This window comes from Cyprinodon tularosa, unplaced genomic scaffold (assembly GCF_016077235.1).
Source record: "Cyprinodon tularosa strain WSP-4 unplaced genomic scaffold, ASM1607723v1 ctg964, whole genome shotgun sequence".
Classification (NCBI taxonomy): domain Eukaryota; kingdom Metazoa; phylum Chordata; class Actinopteri; order Cyprinodontiformes; family Cyprinodontidae; genus Cyprinodon; species Cyprinodon tularosa.
Window position 1 is genome coordinate 71,619 of NW_024039745.1, and position 22,855 is coordinate 94,473.

The 22,855-nt window shown below is 35.9% G+C and overlaps 3 protein-coding genes and 1 long non-coding RNA gene across 4 annotated transcripts; all 4 read left to right on the forward strand.

Annotated features, from left to right (window-relative positions):
• Positions 1-828: 828 nt before the first annotated feature.
• Positions 829-4,278, forward strand: LOC119776884 (collagen alpha-4(IV) chain-like). Its single transcript, XM_038275512.1, has 6 exons — positions 829-1,395; positions 2,936-2,978; positions 3,607-3,672; positions 3,801-3,935; positions 4,106-4,150; positions 4,270-4,278. Exons 1-6 carry the CDS (start codon positions 1,355-1,357, stop codon positions 4,276-4,278), a joined length of 339 nt encoding a protein of 112 aa, XP_038131440.1. The 5' UTR covers positions 829-1,354.
• A 102-nt stretch (positions 4,279-4,380) lies between these two features.
• On the forward strand, positions 4,381-5,774 carry LOC119776886. Its single transcript, XR_005279844.1, has 3 exons — positions 4,381-4,446; positions 5,349-5,411; positions 5,615-5,774. It is a non-coding gene; the product is annotated as an uncharacterized LOC119776886 (long non-coding RNA).
• Positions 5,775-6,999: 1,225 nt separating this feature from the next.
• Positions 7,000-11,140, forward strand: LOC119776887 (macrophage receptor MARCO-like). Its single transcript, XM_038275517.1, has 6 exons — positions 7,000-7,071; positions 7,560-7,658; positions 8,198-8,323; positions 8,520-8,528; positions 8,637-8,743; positions 11,042-11,140. Exons 1-6 carry the CDS (start codon positions 7,065-7,067, stop codon positions 11,138-11,140), a joined length of 447 nt encoding a protein of 148 aa, XP_038131445.1. The 5' UTR covers positions 7,000-7,064.
• Positions 11,141-14,267: 3,127 nt separating this feature from the next.
• On the forward strand, positions 14,268-22,509 carry LOC119776891 (collagen alpha-4(IV) chain-like). The gene is made up of 11 exons (XM_038275521.1): positions 14,268-14,424; positions 14,506-14,673; positions 15,885-15,941; positions 16,013-16,101; positions 18,885-18,948; positions 20,671-20,781; positions 20,865-20,972; positions 21,064-21,111; positions 21,261-21,446; positions 21,549-21,832; positions 21,914-22,509. Exons 1-11 carry the CDS (start codon positions 14,364-14,366, stop codon positions 22,163-22,165), a joined length of 1,428 nt encoding a protein of 475 aa, XP_038131449.1. The 5' UTR covers positions 14,268-14,363; the 3' UTR covers positions 22,166-22,509.
• Positions 22,510-22,855: the final 346 nt, after the last annotated feature.

The window sequence follows — 22,855 nt, forward strand, 5'->3', positions numbered from 1 at the left end:
TGTGAAACACCTGCTGCTGCAACCAGTCACAATGTTTTCACCCGAGAAAAATATGCTGAAGCACAAACATAAAAAAAAAAAAGAAATCAGGAGACAAACCTCCTAGACCCTGACACTACATGCTCAGATTACGCTAACAACAACATAAGTTATCAGAAGTATACAGACGACACACAGCTGAATATCATGATGTGTCCAGGTGGCTATGAACCCATTTAAGAGCTTGGGAGATGTATGGAAGAAATCAATGCATGAGAGTGCTTAATTTCTCTCCACCAGAATTAAAACAAAAGTTAAGCAATCATTTTCAACCCAAGGAGGAAAAATCAAAGGTTTGTTATTCAGTTATTCAGCTAGAAACCATTGATCTGGCCCAAAATCTGGAAGTAGTGATGGACTCAGACCTGAACCTTTAGAGGCACATAAAAACAGTAAAAAAGTATTTATTTGCCAACTGCAATGATCTCTTCACTGCCTCACAAGTCAATAAGACAGCATCAGTTGATCTATAATGCTAATGCCACATGCTGACTTGTACTAAGATAATAAATACATTACCTGAGTTCTAAACTCTTTACACTAGCTCCCTGCATCCCAGAGAAAATAACTTAAAATAAATAATTTTATTAATTTATGAAACACTAAAATACTTTTTTTTCACCAAAATGTAACTATGCTATTTAAACTGTTAAATGTTTGCATGTAGTCCAACAATTCTGGCTCTATTATGTCACCACACCTTTTTCTGTGTTTTATTTCCATAGGTTTTTCATGCTCACTGCTTTGAACTGTCTTTTTCCTGAAACATGCTATATAAATAAATTTGGATTACATTGCCTTTCACATGCTTCCATTCCTAGGTTTCCACACATCATAATCTTAGTAAACATTAATTACTTTTACCCTCAAGATGGTAAAATCAGTTTGCTATATCAGCTTCAAGTTTCTTGATACAGACCAGTAAAGCAAAAATGATGGTGCTTCACTTGGCCTTGAAGAAGGGAGGAGATAAAACTTACCTAGAAGCTTTACCCCAAACAATATCCTTGTACTCATCTACCTCCCACCGGCTACAAACACTGGTGGTTTGGGTTTCCGTTGACAGTAAGATGGATTATTTGGGATGTGCTCAGTCCTTCATGGAAAGAAGTTAGTATTTTGGTGAGTTATAATATCTTCCACTTGAGACTTTTTTAGATGTCACAAGTGGAAAAGAATATTTTTTTTCTTTCTTATTACTTAGAAAGCTATCATTGCTCTGTTTAAAATGAAATGACAATTGTCTTTGTTGAATAATGTCCTTTTTATCTACCTGAGGAGCAGCACTGGGGCCAACACATACTGAAGATTCAAGATGATGTTCAAATTAACTTTTTCAACTTTTTTGACTATTTGGTAAGACCATTTATGTTTTTCTGTAATTGTTGCTTTTACCCATTCAATGCAAGAGAAATGAGTTCAGTCAGACTAGCTACATTGTCCTTTTTAACATTACAACTTCAATTCTTGCCCTTTAAACATTTCATTTGGATTTAAATGTGGACTTTTATAGGGCCACTCTAACACATTGGAATTTGCTTCAATAATTGGTAACCGGTACCAGGTTTATATATTATACATTAAGCAGGGTGATACTTCTTTCTTTTTCTTTCTTTTTTTTATACCTTTTGCATGAAAGTCATTTAATTTAACTTTACTCATTTCATCAGGGCAGTTCTGCAATATGTTTGGTAGTCTCCCTAAATGGTAAACTGTAAACTCAACTTCTTAAAACTCTCTTCAGTAGTGGCTTTTATTTCAAAATTCATTAAGATTTGTAGAAAACTATACATAATAGGTGCCCAATCAATGTTTTCACTTATTAATGTTCTAATGATTCCTTTGGTTGCCCTATCAGTTTAGGCTAACAGCAATATTGCTGTACAGTAGGTTTGCAGTTGTTTTACACAGTGGAATATCTTGAAAGATGGTCTAAGAGTAGAATGCTGAATGATAATCCATAATCTATACTTTCTGACAAACATCAGAGCTGTGCCAACTCTGGGATTGAAAATACATGCAGGTGAACTCTTTTTCATAAATAAATCATTTTTGGAGGCAGTGAGGTACAAAGTTATCAAATTAATAGGGCTTAATATGCTTGCCCTCCCTATGTGATATGGTGCACTATTTGCTGCAAAAAACTATTTTCACACAATTTTATTCGTTTTTGTTTTATAAACACACTTAGATACAACCAAAGAGAAATCAAAAAGCGATTTCCAAAAGATTGTATCATCTATCACTGTTTCTATGTAAAACATTTTTTGTCACCTATAGTACTGTTAACACTGTTCCATCCAAAAACCAGGGTACCAATTAAATACAAGAAAAATGCATAATAATCATATTTCGTTTTTTATCACCCTAAAGCTGGTTTATTTATTACAAGGAATTCAATTTTTTAACATGTTTTTTTTTTGGATTATTGTTATTTTTGTCTTTTATTTTTTGTTGTATTCAAATGAGGGGACATAGTTTTCTCTGTGAAGCAGCTGTATCTGATCGGAGAAGCAGAAGGTTGCACCACAACGCAAAATGATTGGGAAGGCATGGGGATTTAAAGTGAGCTTATTCTGTGAGGGTCCGGTGAAGGTTTGGGGACAAACAAAACAATGTTAACATCTTTATAGACAGCTTAAAAGTCTGTATGCTGAGGGGGCTCATATATTTTTTGGACACACAAAAGGAGTCTTTGGATCTGAATTTTTTTTTTCAATTATTTCATCATCAGATTTATCAAAGCTGAATTGGTCTCCATATTTAGAATAGGGCAGGCATATGTTGTAATAGACGGTAAGCTGAGTAGTAGTAGTAGTTCCAGTACATTATTTCTTTTAAATAGGTTGTTTTAAACAAAAATTTTCAAAAAATATTTTTCTGATTTTGTTCACAGGTGGATCCTTTTCCTGATCATCAATGTACAACTGCTCAGAGCCGTAAGAATCTACAGATCAACCACTATATTTCAATCTTTTTAGTCCAACATTTCTAAAAGAACTTTATACATGTAGGCTTTTTGAGAAGAAATAATCAAACAGTTTCATTGCAAAAAAAAAGAAATACTACTAAAAAAAACGTTGACTTTTTATGCACATACATTATCTTGGATCTTATTTGTGATAAAGTACTGCATATTTATTTTTCCAAAAGACAAACTGTTTTAGATTACATGTTTTTCTATCAAACTTGTGGTTTTTGATCCAGTAAGGCGAAAAATCAATGTTAGTTCTTGAGATAACATAAACTTCCCCTAAATATTTAGAAAACTTGTTGTGGGAATGTTGTGGGAACCAGACTTTCAGCCTGTGAAAAACTTCCACAAAACACACACATCTGGATGTTTAATGGGAATATTGTTGAATCTGGGGAAATAAAAGGCAAACCCACAGCAAGGTCAGAGGGCTCTTATGTAACCAGTTTAGTCTGGGAACACTGTAATACTTGAAGGTTATCTGTATTGTTTCCTGTCCAGGTGGTAAACAGGTCGGTTAACAAAAATCACTGGAACTTTCCATACTTGTGTGTTCCAGCTTACTTGTTACTGTCTGTGTTTTTGTTCTTAAGGGGAGAAATAATGTACTGTGCCGAGGCAGACACTGCTCTGTGTGTCCTCCAGTCAAAGATACACGGGTAAGAAACATGGTTATAGTGTTTCGCCACTAAGAAATAAAAAACACATTTTCTCTTTTTCTTTGTTTTGATATATTATCAACATAATGCTTAAATCAATGTATTAAATATTAATTTATTTTTTGTAGGGACCACCAGGCAAACCTGGAAAGCACGGTCTACAAAATTCAATAGGACCGAGAGCACGAAAAGAGCTTCCTGAGGAAATAGAAAGGATCGAAGCAAAAGAGTCAAAGGTCCAAGAAAGGAAGAAAGGAGGCTGTGTTAGTGTTCATTTCAATGCTTTATACTTTAGTTGCTATAGATAGAGGCCTTAAAATAAATAGTGATTGTTGTGAGACCTAACACTGTAATTTTATGTAAATAAAGAAACAAATCTGTCAGTTGTGTAATTTTATGATCTTATTTGAAATTATTCATTTGTTTGTCTCAGGGTTTTACTGGTGAGCCTGGTGTTGTGGGTCGTGATGGATTCCCAGTGAGTTTTTGTATATATGAAGTTACAAATACCAAAGATGAGTATCTCTGTCTTAAAGATTATTGCAGTGTTTTCCAGTGCATGTTTTACAAATCCAATGTGATGAGTTTAACTGACAGGTATGGTGAAAAACAAAATTACATATTGATACATGACATAACTAATACTTCTTCTTTATCTTCTAAAGCATCAGTGCTTCTTATTTAAGTATTTTACTGTCTGCTCATTAGGAATTAAATGGTGCTAATGGGAGTAAGGGAGAGTCTATTAATGCTACTGCTCTCCCAGGTCCATCTGTAAGTATTCTTCTAATTCCACAATATTAGATTTTATGTTGGATAACCTGGATTTTGAGCCGCATGACCCATATTTAAGTAGCATTTGGTGCATAATATCATAACTTTAATTACCTCCTTTTTTATTTCTGTTTTTTCTCTTTAGGGAGAGTTGATTACAGATGATCTTTTCTGCAATTGTTAAAAAAATATATAAATTTTCCATTATGCAGAGCTTTGCACATATATTGTACATATTATTAGCAATTTTGTGTGATGAAGCAACTAAAAGTAGAAACTAATATTAAAGAAGAAAGAATAGAAAGCATGCATTTTCCTATACTTTTCAAAGAAAGATCCAAATTGTGTGCATATGTATTCAGCCTTCTTGCTGTGATACCCCAAATTAAAATTCAGAAAATAAAATTCATTAACTGAAGCAGTGGATGACATCCTCAACTAAGACTGGAGAATCTTGTGACCCATAACTATTAATCATGTATTTCACATCTCTGGTCTGCAAAAATGGCTAGTTTCTTCTGGAAGAAAGAAATAATAGATTTCTTTTGCAGTTTGCTGGAAAGCAACTTTCGGAAACAACCAACAATGAGAGAGGGCACTCTTGTCAGATTTGACGAAAACTGTAATATTTTGGCTAACATACAAAAAGCTCTGTGTTTTGGAAAATTATACTAAATACTAATAAAATACTATACCCCATCCTTTTGAGTCATATCTGTAAAAAATACTGTGAAAAAATATTCCTTTTACTTCACAATTGCATGACATTGTGTTTATCTGTTGTCAAAAAATAAGTTACACACAACTAAATGAGAGTAATGATTATGCATAATATGTGTTTGTTTTTCGTGACACTGTATAAGGATCAGATAAAATCTGCTGTTTATGTATTTATTAATCAGGCGTTGTCAGGGAGCATTGGCCCTATAGTTTTTCACGGCCCTCCTGGACTTATTTGGCTTCAGGTAAAAAACATCTTCATGTATATTTTTAGGTAATAATATTTGCTACAGAACGTTGTTGTGCATGCACACAATTATGTATGAGCCACCCATTTATGGTTTAGAGGGTCCTAAAGGTGTAAAATGACCACCTGTATGTACTGTATACCAAAATTATTTGCAACCAACTTAGACCCACAGTTATCAAAGTTGTACTTATTTTGCAGGGTGACGCGGAAGGATTTCCTGATGGTCCTAAAGGTTACATGGTGAGAAACCATTCTATTATTTGGATAATTTTAACCTGGTGTCCGTTCAGTTTGCATATATGTGTGTTTGATTTAAAACTTTAGGCTGAAAAGGGCACCACTGGTCCACTAGGACCAGAAGAAAGAAAAGGATTCCCTAAAGAATATCATGCTAACAAGGGCAAGAAGGTAGTAAAGTTTAAAATAATTTTGAGACAAATCAGGTTGACCTTGATATAGCACAATACATTAATTACAGATCTAAAATATATGTTTTATAGCCATAATTCAGCAGCTTTAGCATTTGAATATCACTTTGCCACTCTGTCTTTCAGGGACTTAAAGGATCATGTGGACCAAAGGGACAATGTGTGAGTAGTAGTAGTCTTCAATTAGTCCTGAGCAATTTAGAAGAGAGAAAACTTGTTTCTCTTTCTTTTTTTGTATTATTAGCATGATACAGGAGATGACAACAGCCTGAGCCCAAGAGGATCTAAAGGAGAGCAGGAAACACTTGGAATTCCAGGGGATGGGGTAGCTCAAGTAAATTTTAAATCCTTTTGAGGGCTCTTAGAAGAAAAAAAAACAAAAAACATTTTAAATGCATTTTGTCATTTGTAGGATATTCTTGAAATGGCTGGTTGGGATGGATTGGTAGGATCTAAGGTATACCTAAGGCATTATTACACTCTTATGAATCTAAGCATGTAAGCAAGGTTACTATGCAGAGCTTTGGATTTCAGTGTATTCCTTCAGTCAAAGGACTTCCAGGCTGCACTGGAAAAATTGGAGAAAATAATTCTGTTGGTTTATAATTGAATTTTAATGGCATAAAAGTATGCAAATGATATAAAAGGTTTTAATACGTTTGCCTGTTAAATGTTCTTATTAAAGGTGCTAGAGTCACACTAAAAAGTAAAGATGCTGAAATATGTTTAACAGATGCTTGAATTGTAATATCATTAAAAAGTGAATTTCTTTAAGTAGGTTATATCGCTAGGTGAAACGTATATGAAGTGATTACATTTAGGATTTTCTTCTTAAACCTTATAGAAGAGACTTTTCATTTATTATATTAGAATATCACATCTATATGAAAAGCTTTATTACAAAATATGTGAGCTTATTGAAAAGCCTCTTTGTTACCCACTTGAAGTTTATTTTTATACTGTAACTGTAATCTCACAAACTATCCTCATCAGAATCTAGATTCTAATGTATTTGAAAAAAACTGTCAAAATAGGAAAAAATGTGATGTTAAGTACTGCCCCCTGGTGACTATTTAGTGAAACAGTACAATATTATGTAATACAACTTCAACAACCCACTATTTATAATTATAAATTATACCTAATGTGTTTCATGTCAACAGGATTGGACAGGAGATTCGGGTCTCCCTGGACCTTCGCAGTATCATTACGAAAGTCCCATGAGAGGTAAGCCCAGATTATAAATAGCTTTGCAATTTTCCCATGAGAACATTAAGAGGAAATACCAAAAATATTGAAATACGGTGAGTTGATCGTTCTGTAATTGAAAATTTGAATATTGCTTTATCATACTTATATTAATCATATTATCTTACAAGTATTTTCTTTTTATAATAACCATTTGAGATGTGTAACTCACTGAAACTGTTATTCAGCTTAATTATGTTTTACATCAAAAATAAAAATAAATAAATAATTGTCTTCTTTCTAAACAGACAAACTGAGAGATTGATACTTGATAGAAATGTACTATGCTCCCTCTTAATGTTTTACCAAATAGCATTTGAAGAATCAAATAATGACATTCCATCACACACAGTTAAAATTTATCACAAAACTGCCAAGTGTTTTCCTTCCTCTTAGAATGCAAAGATCTTTCATATCAGAGAACCAAAATAAATTTTTTGTTGTTGTTCTATGTTTATATGCTTAAGGTGCCAAAGGAGACCGTGGTCATCCAGGTGTATCTGAGCTGCCAGAGGAGCCTGGGTTTAAGGGCATTCCTGGGCCGCCGGGCCCCCCAGGGTTATCAGGTAAACGTTTAAAACACTGATGCAAGAGCAATCTACCACCTTTCTCATGTCACGCCTTCTAAAGCCTGATTAACTTTGTCAGCAGGTTTGATGAAATTCAAAGTAGAACATAGTATACAGTCAAAAGCTGCATTGTTACAGTTTAGATTACCTTTAGTTACACCTAAATATGTGTACTTCTACGCTACAGATGCCATCTTGGATGACTTCACAATTCACTGGTGATTTTCATAACAAAGGACATATTTTTACGTCAGATCAAGCATTTATAAGCAGTATCTTGTACAAAAATAAGGTCACAAACTAAAACCTTCATATATACTAGCAAATCAGTCTTACAAACAAGATGTGTGCATTAAATTTCTACAAAAGGATGTGTGCTGGTAATATCACTTGTTTTGTTTGACCAAATTCCACTTCTGTTCAAGAAAGTTCTGTTTAAAATAAGAAGTTTGTGAAAATGCAAAAATGTTCTATAAAAGCTGCAAGAAACTGTCTTTCCCATGTAAATTCTCACATTATTTTCATTACTGTTCTAGAGTTGCGTGATTCACCTGTTCAGCCAGGTGTCCCTGGAGAAAAGGGCCAAAAGGGAGAACCACGGATATTTGATTCAAATAAAGTCATTTTTATTCTGGGAACAAAGGGAACCCAAGCAACAAAAGGTGCCAAAAGCCACCCTGGTCCTCAAGTTATACACAACATCAAACATATTTTACTAATACATATACAGATTTTTGAATAAATGGTTATTTTTTAACTTTCTTTGTGTCGCTATTTTGCACAAAATTTCTGTTTTTTTTATGTATTTTTTTTTTTTTTTTTTGGAATGGTGTGATATTTGTGCTGGGATCCAACCAGGATGTGCAAGTAATTCTTCTAAATAATAATTCATGTCATCAAAATAAATAAATAAAAGAAATCCTCTGCAGACACAGTTTATAGTTAGTCAACGTCTCTGATTTGTTTATCTCACAGATTCTTATTGCAAGCCTAGTTCCCTTGGGGAACCTGGTGAGGATGGACCCAAAGAGCTGTCAGGAAACAAGAGCTTTAAAGAAGCTAAAGGTAATTTGTCTCTCTATGTACACAAAAGCAAATGTATTTTTGCCGAACATGCTGATCTAAAAACATCAAGAGTAGAAATCTGTAATAGGAATAGGAAATGAATCTGTATCTTTTTATGTGAAAAAAACTTTTTAAAAATTACAATATTAACATTTACCTAGGTTTAATTTTGTTTGCATTGTAAGCAAGAGAACATGTCTAGCTCAGACTAGTGCATCCTAAAGATAAAACCCCCAGACCGAATATGATCGGAGTGGTATATGCTGTTCAGTGCAGCGAGGAATGCTCTGATCTTTATATTGGAGAAACCAAACAACCTCTCCACAGACGCATGGCCCAACACAGAAGAGCGGCCTCCTCTGGACAAGACTCTGCAGTACACCTACACCTTGTGGACAAAGGACATTCTTTTGAGGACCAGAATGTTCACATTCTGGATAAAGAAAATAGGTGGTTTGAGAGGGGCGTGAAGGAAGCCATCTATGTTAAGAGAAAAAAAAAACAACTTTAAACAGAGGTGGTGGACTCAGATTCCTACTTCCAAAAACTTACAATTCAGTCATAGAGATGATCCCTTCCAGATATCACCACACCCCCCACCCCATCACAGACGAACAAAGTACCTCCCCTCTTCAGCCGGTGAACAATACCTCCTTAACGACCGACCCTTAACAATCATAGACAGGTTTCAGGTATTACAGACTAAAAATCGCACCAAATGACCCACTCGTCGTCGGTTACCATTTGCATGTGTCCAAGCAATACAAGGCCTTGTCTCTATAAAGACTTAAACTCACTGCAGATCCAGACATTTGAATTGAGAAAGCTTCCTGGAGGGGAAGCGAAACGTCTTCAAATCTTGGAAACCAAGTCCAGTAGATAGTTTTTTTTTTTTTTTTTTTTTTTACTTTTACGGAATGACTATGACCTGGATGACTTAAAATCTTCATCAGAAATGTTTAATGTTTGACGAGCAAGGCAGAGCTTAAATCAGAAAAGAATGATGGCTTATGATGCCCAGTCCAAATGATGCTAGGACTGTTATGAATACTCACTGGAAAATGTTCAAAGCTTCTGCTACATATGACAACAACAAAAAAATATGGATGAGTGTGCCATGACTGTGTCAGCCTAAATGCATTTAGCTCAGCTGAATGCTGAGTGAACTAAAACATTTCTTTGGAAGGTTTGAGGCACTAAACAGCACTCCAGCAGTGACAGCTGTTCCACATCAGGGAGATGAGGCACTCAACCTGGACGTAGCTGAAGTGAGGAAAACTCTGAGGAGATTCAATCCAAGGAAGGCCCCAGGGCCTGATAACATAGCTGGGCGGATGTATAAGGAGTGTGCAGATCAGTTGGCTGGTGTCCTCACAGACATTTTTAACACCTCGCTGGACCAATCCATAGTGCCAGCATGCTTCATGTCTGCCACCATTATTCCGGTCCTAATGATGCCACACGTCTCCTCATTCAATGACTATCGGCCTGTCGCACTGACTCCAATCCTGATGAAGTAATTTGAAAGGCTGGTTAAAGAAAACATCATCTCCAGTCTCCCCCCAACATCTGAGCCATTCCAGTTTGCCTACCGACGGAACCGCTCCACTGAGGACGCCATCTCCTCTGCTCTACACCTGATCCTGGCACACCTGGAGGAGAAGAACACCCATGTGCAGATGCTGTTCCTGGACTTCAGTTCAGCTTTCAACACCATCATCCAGCAGTATCTAATGGGCAAACTGGAACAGCTGGGCTTCAATACAACCCTCCGCAATTGGCTGCTAGACTTCCTCACAAATAGACCTTAGTCAGTCCAGGTTGGACAGAACACCTCTGATGTCATCATCCCATGACCCCTCACACCCCCACCATGGATTTTTCTCCCTGCTGCCCTTTTGGAAGAGGTTTCACAGAATTAGATGCAGGTCCAGCAGATTCCGCAACAGCTTCTTCCCCACCACCATCAGACTGCTGAACTGTTGGAAAAAAAACAACTCCAAACCATGTCACATGTACCTAAAGAACCTAGAACACATCAAAAGTTTTAGGTGAGGATTAGTTACATGTTACAGTATGACATTTACGTATGACAAAATCGGCCTCACAGAAGGAAATTCTGTTTAAAAGCACATACTGTTCTCCAATTTCTTTTATTTTGTAAATAGAGTAAGGTAAATTATTTATGTTTTTTTTTTTCTATTGAAGAAACACTATGGTACTAAATAAATTCTAGACTGTAATTTTCAGTACATAATGTCCAATACATGAAAAGATTCCTGTGCTTCATACATATTTTGTTTTGTCTTTTGAAGGTGATAATTGGGTTAAAGGAGAACCAGAGCATGATGGTCCTGCAAGAAGAACAGAGGGGGCTGGAAAACAAGGCTTTTTGGGAGAACCTGGTCAACTAGTATGTATGCACATAGCTAAGCTTGGTCAAGTCTCCTGACTTGATAAAGCGGGTGAAAACATGTTTGTAAATGCATATGTGCTTGTAAACATATTTGCAGCATCAAGATCAACAATAGTACAATAATATCAATAAGGAAAAAAAACATCTATTCAAAAACAAATTAATGAAGCCGGACAGCAGACAATCTGAAACAAAGAAATTGACTGAAGTGAAAGCATTTTAATTGATGTGTTTAGATTAAAAAAACAATCTAAAATAGTCTGCAATGAGACTGAAAACCAATTTTCAGGCTACTGTTGGTTATACCTTTTTATGCAAATGTCAATATTTGTAGGGTTCTGGTTATCCAGGACTAAATGGCCCCAAAAGTATTCAGGGTTTTAATGGACCTAAAGGATTGTCAGAGACTGTGGGTCCTTTGGGCCTTGGGCTCCCTGGTCTACTGGGCAAACCTGGACAACAAGGAAATCCAGAATTCCCAGAGCTTCCAGGTCAGTTCTTAAGTTGTGTAAATACTGTTTCCCATTTCTACAACAGCCAATATCTCTTATTAAAATGAGACTTTTCTGTCAGGTAAAACACTCCCATGCTGTCATGAAGGCTACATTGGCTTACCAGGGTCTAAGGGTTTACCAGGTAATCCTTGTTTGCAATTTGAGGTCAGATGGGGCTGATTGGACCATTGTTTCCAAGGCAATAATTCTCATGTAATTAACTTTCTTTTTTCTGATGGTGCAAATGGAGATACAGATGACCATGGTCCTGGTGGGGGAAGCCCAAATGACCCTGATGAACATCCTGGGTTGCTAGGAGCCAGTGCAAAAACGGGCAACCAAGCAGACATTTTCTCAGCTTGGCCAGGTGCTACTGGTTCCCCTGGACCACAAGGAGTTGTTGGGTCATATGAAATCACTGGGACAACGGAAAATCCAGGATTATCAGGTTATTTTAATTAGCATGAATACTAAGACTCTTGCTCATGCAAGAGCTACATTTTGTTGTGTGCTTGTAGTCTTTAAAAGTGCTTAAAAGTTTAATTTAGTCTCTTCAGATGATGTTTTTAGGCTGTTTCATATTCTTTTAGTCCCTCGCTTCTCTATTCTATATTATATTTTGGTAGCTTTTGCTTTTTTCACACTATTTCAATGGATTTCCAACTAATGTCTTAACCCACCATTTCTTTTTTCTCATGGTAATTTTGTCATCCTAGATGCAGGATGCCAAAGCAAAAAGAAAATACATCTAAATGTCCCTCTGTTTGGTGTACAGACAAATTATTACACATTCCACAAGCATTTAAATCTCCTTCATTTGTGATAGGGATCTACTGTATCTTAGGGGAAAATTCCTCTTTGTCTGTTCGAAGTATATCAGGGGTGATAGACAGCTTCAGAAAACCTTGGCCAGAATGCCAAGGAACAGGGCAAAATGGTAAATTGTAAGTAATACTAAAATGGCAATAGGCTTTATTATCAATGCGTTGATATATTTTACTGGCTGTTGCTTTAATAGCAGCATTGTGCTCCTGCTCCTTGGAGAAATAAATTTTTTGTGTATTTTAAATCAAATTATTATATACAATAAACAGCTTTGCTATCATTTTGGTGTCCATTGGAACACATGATCAGAATATTTTCAGCGGAATCCCCGTTTCTCGTTTTTGCTAACTTGTTTACTAAGTTTCTATAGAAGAAATTTCCATTTGTGTGGTGGTAGAATTTATATTTTAAAATATCCTTCATGTAGTTTGTCTTAAATGTCAGTAACAATAACCCAAACAAAGTATATTTAACAACTAGGAAGTTTTCTCTGCTACTGATTAAGAATTTCATTGTTTATGTAGCTCGTAAGTGTTAAACGCAATTTTCATTGTTTGGAATTATCTTTTTCTTTGATTCTCCTTTGGATCAAACTCTGGCTTAAATATGTGGGACTGAATGGCAAACTGTTCTGTTGATTACAGCTTTTCAAATTTTAATATAATAGTATTTATGCCACTAGAAAGCAGCAGAGATGGCAAAAGTACTCACTTTCCGTACTTGAGTAAAAGTACAGATACTTGTGTTAAAAAATACTCTGGTAAAAGTGGAAGAACTGATTAAACTTCTTTACTCAAGTAAAAGTAACAAAGTACAGGCTTGTAAATTTACTTAAAGTATAAAAGTGAAAGTAGAAACCACTTTTTTCATGCCGTTGCCTACATTTTAAATGGATGTCTGCCAATAGGACTAGATCTCCATTGTGTTCATTTTCAATCTCGTCGTCCATGCTACTATGCTAACACCACCGCCACCAAGCTGCAATGATTTGCCGCCAATGAATACCGCCGAATCTGTCGATTCATCTTGTAGTGGCGCGTCAAATGCAACGTAGATTCCCATCAAATTAGATTGAATTTGGTATTGATGACGTGAAAAATAATAACGGTAACTCCATTGAAATGATTCAAAACTAAAGTAACGAGTCAATTTTTAAAAATGTAAGGAGTAGAAAGTACAGATATTTGTGTAAAAATGTAGAGAGTAGAAGTAAAAAGTCGCCATAAAAATTAGTAGTAAAGTAAAGTAAAACTATCAGAAAAATCTACATGAGTACAGTAAAGAAGTATTTGTACTTCGTTACTTCCCATCTCTGGAAAGCAGTACCTTTGATATAAAAAAAAAAAAAAAAGGGAGAATTGGGGGAATGAAATCCTACGCAATCTGAAGAGGGGTGGGAGTGTGAAGTGTCTTATCTGTATTTAAGGAGACCGGTCAAAAATGAGTTGCTCCAATACACCCTTTAGAAATGTAGTGAAATGCACTCGAAGCTTCAGTGACAACGCATTTTGAACAAAGCAAATGGTAAATGGCATGTACTTATATACAGTAGCGCCTCTATTCAAGTCAGGAGACTTGACCAAAGCGCTTTACACTACATTCATTCACCCATTCACGCACACACTCACACACTGAAAAGCACTGCAGCTTTATTTTATACAAATGAATGATGTCAGTGGGAAAAGGAATGATTTACAGTAAAACATAAGATTTGTTCTTGAAGATAGAAAAAAAAACTATTATTAACTAGCTAGGAGCCTTTTTATGTACAATGAATCTCTTGATCAACTTTATCTTGGAATTTCAGGACTACTAGAACCCAGAACTCATAAAGGAAGTTCTGAAGATAATCGTGACTCTCAAGCTACTGGTTTCCAAGGTCCACCCTGTACTGTTTGTGATATGTTAAGCCCACCTTGGCCTAATGGATCTTCAGAGCAACCCGGTCAACAAGGAACAGGAGGTTAGCACATCACTGTTACAGTTGATGCTGGGGGTAAAAACTATATTTCCTAATTTGTGCTTATCTTGTGTTGTCATGAAGGCTACCCTGATGAGAAAGGTATAAGAGGAGATATGAGTACAGTTGGCCATAGAGAAAACGGTTTAAAAGGTAATCCTGGTAATCCTGGTGCACTTCGCCAAACTGGATTAAGAGAAATAGTTGGTCCTGCAGGAGACCCTGGTATTGATGGTTTACACAGACAAAAAGGTAAATCACATTTTACATGCTTTGGCATGTATTTCTTCAAAAAGCAATTTTGCAACGTCATCTTCTGTATAAATTATTTTTTTCTGTTGTAATTAAACAGTGGATTCAGTTTTTTTTTGTTTGTTTGTTTTTTTTAGAAAAAAAGGTTTTGCTTACATAGGGAAAAAGGGCCACTCTAAGTAGCCTAATTCAAGCCTAATAAATAAAAAGGGAGAAATAGGATTCAGTAATCACTAGACAAGAGGATTCACTAGGCAATGGAGGAATTCCAGAAATGACTGATAAAAAAGGTAGATCCTTCAAAAAACTATTTAGTACATCCCCCCTGTAGCTCACATTTTTTTTGAGGAGTTATGCATCGGTTTCTTAAATAATCTACTTAACCAATAATTATCTAAACAGACACAAAAGAAAGAAGAGTATTTAAAACGATCAGCTGAAGTAAAATAAATTTGGTGGTATAAAAAATCTGATTCAGAGTGAAGCAAACACCTTTGGATCCCCTGCTGATTGCCTGATTTTTATTCCAATTATAATAAATCTAAAAAAAAATACATATCATATAATGATAAAATATTGAATTTGATGTCTGTGTCTGATATAAGGGATTGTGTTTAGGATTCCTTTACAGTACGTCTTTATTTCTCTAGAAAATATAAAAACATTAAACAAAACTAAAAGCCCTTTACTATCTTTGACTTGAAAGTGAAACTCCATCAACTTAAAATCATTTTACACTTTCTGCTTTTATATATATATATATATATATATATATATATATATATATATATATATATATATATATATATATATATATATATATATATATATATATATATATATATATATATATATATATATATATAAGAATATGTTTAAGTGGCCTTAGTTTATCCTTTTCTGTCTTGTTTTAATGATTAGTCACTTTGGGCTATAAAAAAATATTTCAAACTATGATTTCTTATTCATAATATGTTTTGAAATACAAAATACCAATAAAAGAAAAACATGTATTTATTTGATAAATGCTTTTATATATCAACCTTTACTTTTTTAAAGTGTTGCCCTATTTGTGAAAAAGAGTGTAACAAATTTTTAACAACGTATTTAATTTCCCTTTGCGATTAATAAAGTATTTTTGAATTGCGTTGAATTGAATATACTGTATAGGATTTTTTTTTATCAGCACATAAGTTTTGTTTTATTTCTAGGTTTAGCTGGACCCATTGGATTGCCAAGATTATGTAAAATATTAAAACGGAGAAAAGGTTAGTCTGGATCTTATGGAAAAATTGGGCCATTGGGTTGGCTTATTTAATAGTGTTTTATGGTGTTTCAGGTAAAGAAGAATTATCAGGCCCCCCAGGATATAGTCAGATCGAAGGGTTCCAAGGTCAAATGAGACATTCTGGGAATCCTGGAGATCAGGTAAACAGTAAAAGTGTTTTTAGCTAAACAGTTAAGTAGGAGTATTTTTTCATATATGTAGTGTACTTGTAGCTGCACATGATTCATATTTTATAAATCTACAAATCTGCTGAAAACATCCTCACACACCACCTCAATTTGGTTAAACCGAAAGATTAACCGTTCAAATCCATAAACTCTTTGCTAATAGAAATCAACATAATGTGCTGTTGGTTGTTCAGTGACACTTGTAAAATCCCAGTACATTTCAAACCATACAAGACCCTTAGACAAAGGCTAGTGCATCCTCAACGTAAAACCTCCAGACCTAAAGTAAGTGGAGTGGCTGACCTTAGAAACATGCATAAGAATAACAATAGTGAAGAGTTAAAAGATAAACAAAAAAATTATGTACTGTAAAGTGTTTTAACAATATAAAACCGTGCACCTATGAGAAAAATATAACCAATATATAGCTATGGACATTTTTACAGTAATGGATATTTGAAAATAGCAGCAAGATCAGAGGTGTGCAAAAAGACAGCAGCATGTTATTTACCGTAACTGACTAAGGTAGAAAGCAAAATCAGCATGAATGTGACGACTTGTTTGGGTTGTTGGGAACAGTGGTGGTTATAGTGTCTTACGGCCGCTGGGAGGAGAAATCTGTGATAACGCTGCCTGCAATTAGGTGCATTTAGGTTGTATCTATTCTACAGGTGCTGGTCATAAAATTAGAATATCATGAAAAAGTAGATTGATTTCAGTAATTCCATTTAAAAAGTGAAACTTGTATATTATATTCATACATTACATACAAACTCATATATTTCAGATGTTTATTTTGTTTAATTTTGATGATTACAAATGACAACAAATGAAAATCTCAAATTCATCATATCAGAAAATTAGAATATTGTGAAAAGGTTCAAAATTGATGGCCCCTGGTGCCACACTCTAATCAGCTAATTAACTCAAACCACCTGCAAAAGCCTTTAAATGGTCTTTCAGTCTAGTTCTATAGGCTACACAATCATGGGGAAGACTGCTGACTTGACAGTTGTCCAAAAGACGACCATCGACACCTTGCACAAGGAGGGCAAGACACAAAAGGTCATCGCTAAAGAGGCTGGCTGTTCACAGAGCTCAGTGTCCAAGCACATTAATAGAGAGGCGAAGGGAAGGAAAAGATGTGGTCGAAAAAAGTGTACAAGCAAGAGAGATAACTGCACCCTGGAGAGGATTGTGAAACAAAACCCATTCAAAAATGTGGGGGAGATTCACAAAGAGTGGACTGCAGCTGGAGTGAGTGCTTCAAGAACCACCACACACAGACGTATGAAAGACATGGGTTTCTGCTGTCGCATTCCTTGTGTCAAGCCACTCTTGAACCACAGACAGCGTCAGAAGCGTCTTGCCTGGGCTAAAGAGAAACAGGACCAAAGTCATGTTCTCTGATGAAAGTAAATTTTGCATTTCCTTTGGAAATCAAGGTCCCAGAGTCTGGAGGAAAAGAAGAGAGGCACTTCATCCACGTTGCTTGAAGTCCAGTGTAAAGTTTCCACAGTCAGTGATGGTTTGGGGTGCCATGTCATCTGCTGGTGTTGGTCCATTGTGTTTTCTGAGGTCCAGGGTCAACGCAGCCACATACCAGGAAGTTTTAGAGCACTTCATGCTTCCTGCAGCTGACCAACTTTTTGGAGATGCAGATTTCATTTTCCAACAGGACTTGGCACCTGCACACAGTGCCAAAGCTACCAGTACCTGGTTGAAGGACCATGGTATCCCTGTTCTTAATTGGCCAGCAAACTCTCCTGACCTTAACCCCATAGAAAATCTATGGGGTATTGTGAAGAAGAAGATGCAATACACCAGACCCAACAATTCAGAAGAGCTAAAAGCCACTATTAGAGCAACCTGGGCTATCATAACACCTGAGCAGTGCCACAGACTGATCGACTCCATGCCACGCCGCATTGCTGCAGTAATACAGGCCAAAGGAGGCCCAACTAAATACTGAGTGCTGTATATGCTCATACTTTTCATGTTCATACTTTTCAGTTGGCCAACATTTCTATAAATCCTTTGTTTTTATTGGTCTTCAGTAATATTCTAATTTTCTGATATGATGAATTTGAGATTTTCATTTGTTGTCATTTGTAATCATCAAAATTAAACAAAATAAACATCTGAAATATATGAGTTTGTATGTAATGTATGAATATAATATACAAGTTTCACTTTTTAAATGGAATTACTGAAATCAATCTATTTTTTCATGATATTCTAATTTTATGACCAGCACCTGTATATCAACCACTCTGAATTTTAACTCAAATTGCCCCCTGAACAAAACACCAGTTTTGGAGGATGACAGAGTGGAGCATACATGTACCGGTTTGGTTTTGGAAGTAAGTGTTTTAATCTGATAGTGCTCGATTTAAACGACAGTTTCAGGCCACTCAAGGCAACATTCTATATCCCATTTGCTGTTTCAGCATTTATCTTCCTTATGATGTTGGTCTAAATATGTCACTAGTTTGGATGTCCCTAAAACAACACCCAGTCTTAATTACTCTTCTCTGTAGAAGTTGGGTTACATGAAAATTTTATCTTGTGCCATCAGTATCAGCACAGCTGTAGGAGCCAAAGCTCAGTGACTGAGACATCTGCCCAATTGTCCTGATTGATACAAAAAATAAATAAATAAAAAAAATAACTGGGGTAAATTTATTTGGCATGTGTTTTTTTAGCCATGTTTTTGATTAGAATAGTTGACAGTGTGTATTACTGTTTTTTTCTAGGTAGATTTGGGGCAACCAGGGCCTCTTAGTATATCTTGCCTTCCTAGATCTCCTGGTGCAAAAGGTAAGACATAAAAAGGTGGATACTCTACCTTTGTTAGTCTTGGTATCAGTAGCCCCAAATCCCTTTTTACTGAAATAAAGGCAATATCTGTGGGAGCATATTATTGCTAAATCTATTTTTTTTATTTAGATTAAACTCTTAAACTAGATAATGGTTTTACAGTAGAAACAAAAATAAAAATTAAATAAAAAATTGAAAACTTGTAATGTTACAGTATGTTAGAGCTACAATCCTTTTATGTGAAAAAAAAGGTTTTATTCCAAGAATGTATTATGCATTGTTATATATATAAAACGTCAGATGCATTCACTTGTATAGCTGATTTAAAGCCTCATTCTTTATATGAAAATATTTTTTCAGGTCTTTAATGTTGAGATGTCTTTACATCTAACTCAATACAGTACTGTATGATGTAAACCTAGATGTGGTTATGTTTGTTATCGCCACCAGAGGGTGCTTACGATGTAATGGCTGCACTGAACAAGTAGACAGCTTGTTTATAAAGAAATGCATTTTTTCAGTAAAGTTCAAGTCACAGTCCATTTTACAGTTTGTTTTGTCTTGTGGAATATTACATCTATGAGATATAACAACAAACATTTCAATTAGTAACACATTTAACTTTAAAAAAACGGCCAAGGGTGTTAAAAAGCAAATTTCTATGACCTCTTTAATATATGTGCATCTTTAGACTGTCCTGGATCCAAAAGTCTAACAGGGCGTCCAGAGTTTAGAGGTCCTTCAGACAACAAAGGACAACTACCAGGCCTGTCCGTCCCGCATGGCTCCACATGTGAAACTATACTGCATTCCTAAATTAATACCCAAATGCAAAAACACACATACAAACGCTTTGTAGGTTTTGGGATTCTTAGTTGTGACCATCATCTGATTAAAAAAAAAAAAAAAGTGATTACATATAGGAAAGTATACTTTTTAAATAGTTGCATTTCAATAGTGAGGACGTTTTTATTTTTCCCCAATAAGATTCGATAATATCCTGGGAAGGAATAATTTGTTCTTGTGTGCTTATGGAGACAGGAAATTATTCTTAGTACCAATCAGGCACAGTTAGCATGTTTTTTTTATTTTCTGTTGTGATTTTATATTAGGGTGTCCTGGGAAAAAGGAATTGGATGGACTGAATAAGCTGACAGGTTCTAAAGATACAAAGAGGGAAAGTAGCAAGTAGAACAAGGCATATAGAGTGTGACACAAAAAATATTTAGGGATATTTTTCTTTTTAATACTGAGTAAATCTCAAAAATAAAGATCTAGTTTTATACATTAAAATGACAAACACCCTGCTTTCACTGCCTGATTAAAACCAAGGGAAAGACGTTACAGGTTATGCAGCGAAAAATACTGTATTCAATCATCCATTCTGCATTTAGACCTATGAATCCTTCTACTGTTTTCTAAATGCTTTTCCGGGTCTGTTTTCTTATTCTTTAATAGCTATCTACTACATGACTATTTGTCATCTAGAACATTTGGGTAATATAAAATATTTTTTCTCATGTGACATATGGCCTGTTAGATCGTTACTTTGTACTGATGCATTTGGCTTTTTGACTACCATTGCTGACTGTGACATTGTATTTATTTTGGCAGGTGCTGCAGCAATGCCATCTTAAGAAAATAATTTGAGTTGTGAGTTTGTATCAGGGTTTTGAATGTATTTTCTTCTTTCTTTTCCTCTTGGACTACCTGGGGCACCAGGCACAAGCCTTATATACAAAGGAGACCCAGGACCAATGGGCCACCCTGGATCCCCAGGCAGCAAAAGCTTTCAGGGGCCTCATGGCTCTAGTGGCCTTCCAGAACCAAAGGGTAATTTCAAATGCATAAATGGTAACAGCAGGATTCTTGGCTTGATACTGACTTGGAGAAAATATTTTGATATGATCTTATAGATAAGAGAGATCACAGTGGTGGTAGGAGACCTGATGGACCTAAAAGTCAAAAAGGCATATCTGGGCCCCAAGGTTGCAAGGGTGACCATGGACCAACTAGAGGTGCAGGTGGGTGACAGTGTGGCAGAAAAGCAAAAACATGTTAACACACAGTAATAATATAAGTACCAAAAAGGATACATGTTGATGAATTCCCCAGGTTCACCACTGACACCTGTTGGTGTCTCTGGATTTAATGGACCCCAAGGTAAATGATATAATGCACCCCTCCCAAAGGTATCTGTGAAAAAACATAAGTGCAGGGTTAAATTAAACTGTATGGAAATGACACCTTACCTATATCTGCTTTTACCACTGCATATATTTTTCTTAATCATTCAACTTTTCATTCTTTAGGTGCACCTGGTCCTCCTGGACATTTAGCTGAACCAGGAAATAAAGGGCCAAGATCAAGCTTTCTTTTGGTTATCCACAGCCAATCAGTTGAGGTACCACAGTGTCCTGCAGGTAGTAACCAGTTGTGGGTGGGTTACAGTCTCGTTCACCTAGAGGGACAATATAGGGCTCAGACGGAAGATCTGGGTAAGTAGTGCATAGGATTCACTTCTAATTTTACATTACTTAAATCAGTTGTTATAGTTTCAAAAAAGTTAAATTTTCCCATTTATTATCTTTTTCATACAGGCAAGCCAGGCTCTTGTCTCCCTGTTTTCTCCACAATGCCTTTCTCCTTCTGCAACAGAGAAGCCTGCTACCACTCAAGTAGCAATGGCAAATCCTACTGGCTTTCTACTTCTGCTTCCATACCCATGAGACCATTATTTGGCCAGGAGGTTAGCCTCCATATTAGCCGCTGTGTTGTGTGCGAAGCATTGTCACCTGCAGTGCCTTTTCACAGTCAGCATCAAGTTATCCCTCTCTGTCCACTGGGCTGGAGGAGTTTATGGACGGGATACTCTTTCCTTCTGGTGAGCTACATACAAAGTGCAAATGTGTTTATAGATGCCTTGAGAACTAAACTCTTCCCATCTAACACAACTGCATTTTAGCACACAGGTGTGGGTGACGGGGGTGGACAGTCATTGGCTTCTTCTGGTAGCTGCCTCAAGGATTTTCGAACTCATCCCTTCATTGAGTGTCAAGGTGCGCAGGGTTCCTGTCACTACTTTTCCAACCTCTACAGTTTTTGGCTGATCACTATAAGAGGGACGAAGGAGTTCAACCCAAGTCATGGGAGGATCAAACCTTCTGAGCAGCAGCGATTTAAGGCCAGACGATGTAATGTTTGTCTCAGAGATTAATGTTTTCTGTACTATAAGCAATATTTTATACGCCTTTGTGATATTTTAGATTACTAAAACCAGGGACAGCACAGCATTAGTTCAACCTCAATTTAAGGCCACTACCTAACAGCTGACAGAGCACTAACCACCTGTTATTATTCTGTCCTTTTTGTGTTCTACATTAAGTTCAACTTGTTTTACAAGAACTCGAAGAGGAAAGAAAGAATTTTTCTTTTCAGCAGAGTGTGTTACTCTTTGCAATCACCAGTTTTGTCCTATTCTTTCAGTAATCATTGTGGAAATTAAAGACTAATTTTATAAATGTATTTGTTGCTTTTTTGATTTTTACATTTTGGTATGTTGATTTGACACCTAGAGTTTAAAATTGATCAACAAAGGGTGATGCCACATGTTTTCTTTTTTTTCTCAAGTTAAATGCATAGTGAAGGATGTTCTTTTTCCGGGTGGATCATCAAAATAAGTGGTCCTCCTTATTGTCAATCAGTCTGATATTATTTTTACGTAAAGCCATCCCATGTTCTCATCCCCATTTTCACTTACCAGTGGTAAGTCTGAGATAGTGGAAAAATTGCAAATCTTCTTTTGGAAAGTAAGCTTGTATGAGTGATGCAAACAGCAACTTTTTAAAAAGAGCGCGCAGGAGCAGAAATGTGCTCGTGCATGCTCTTGCACACATTTAATAGGCAG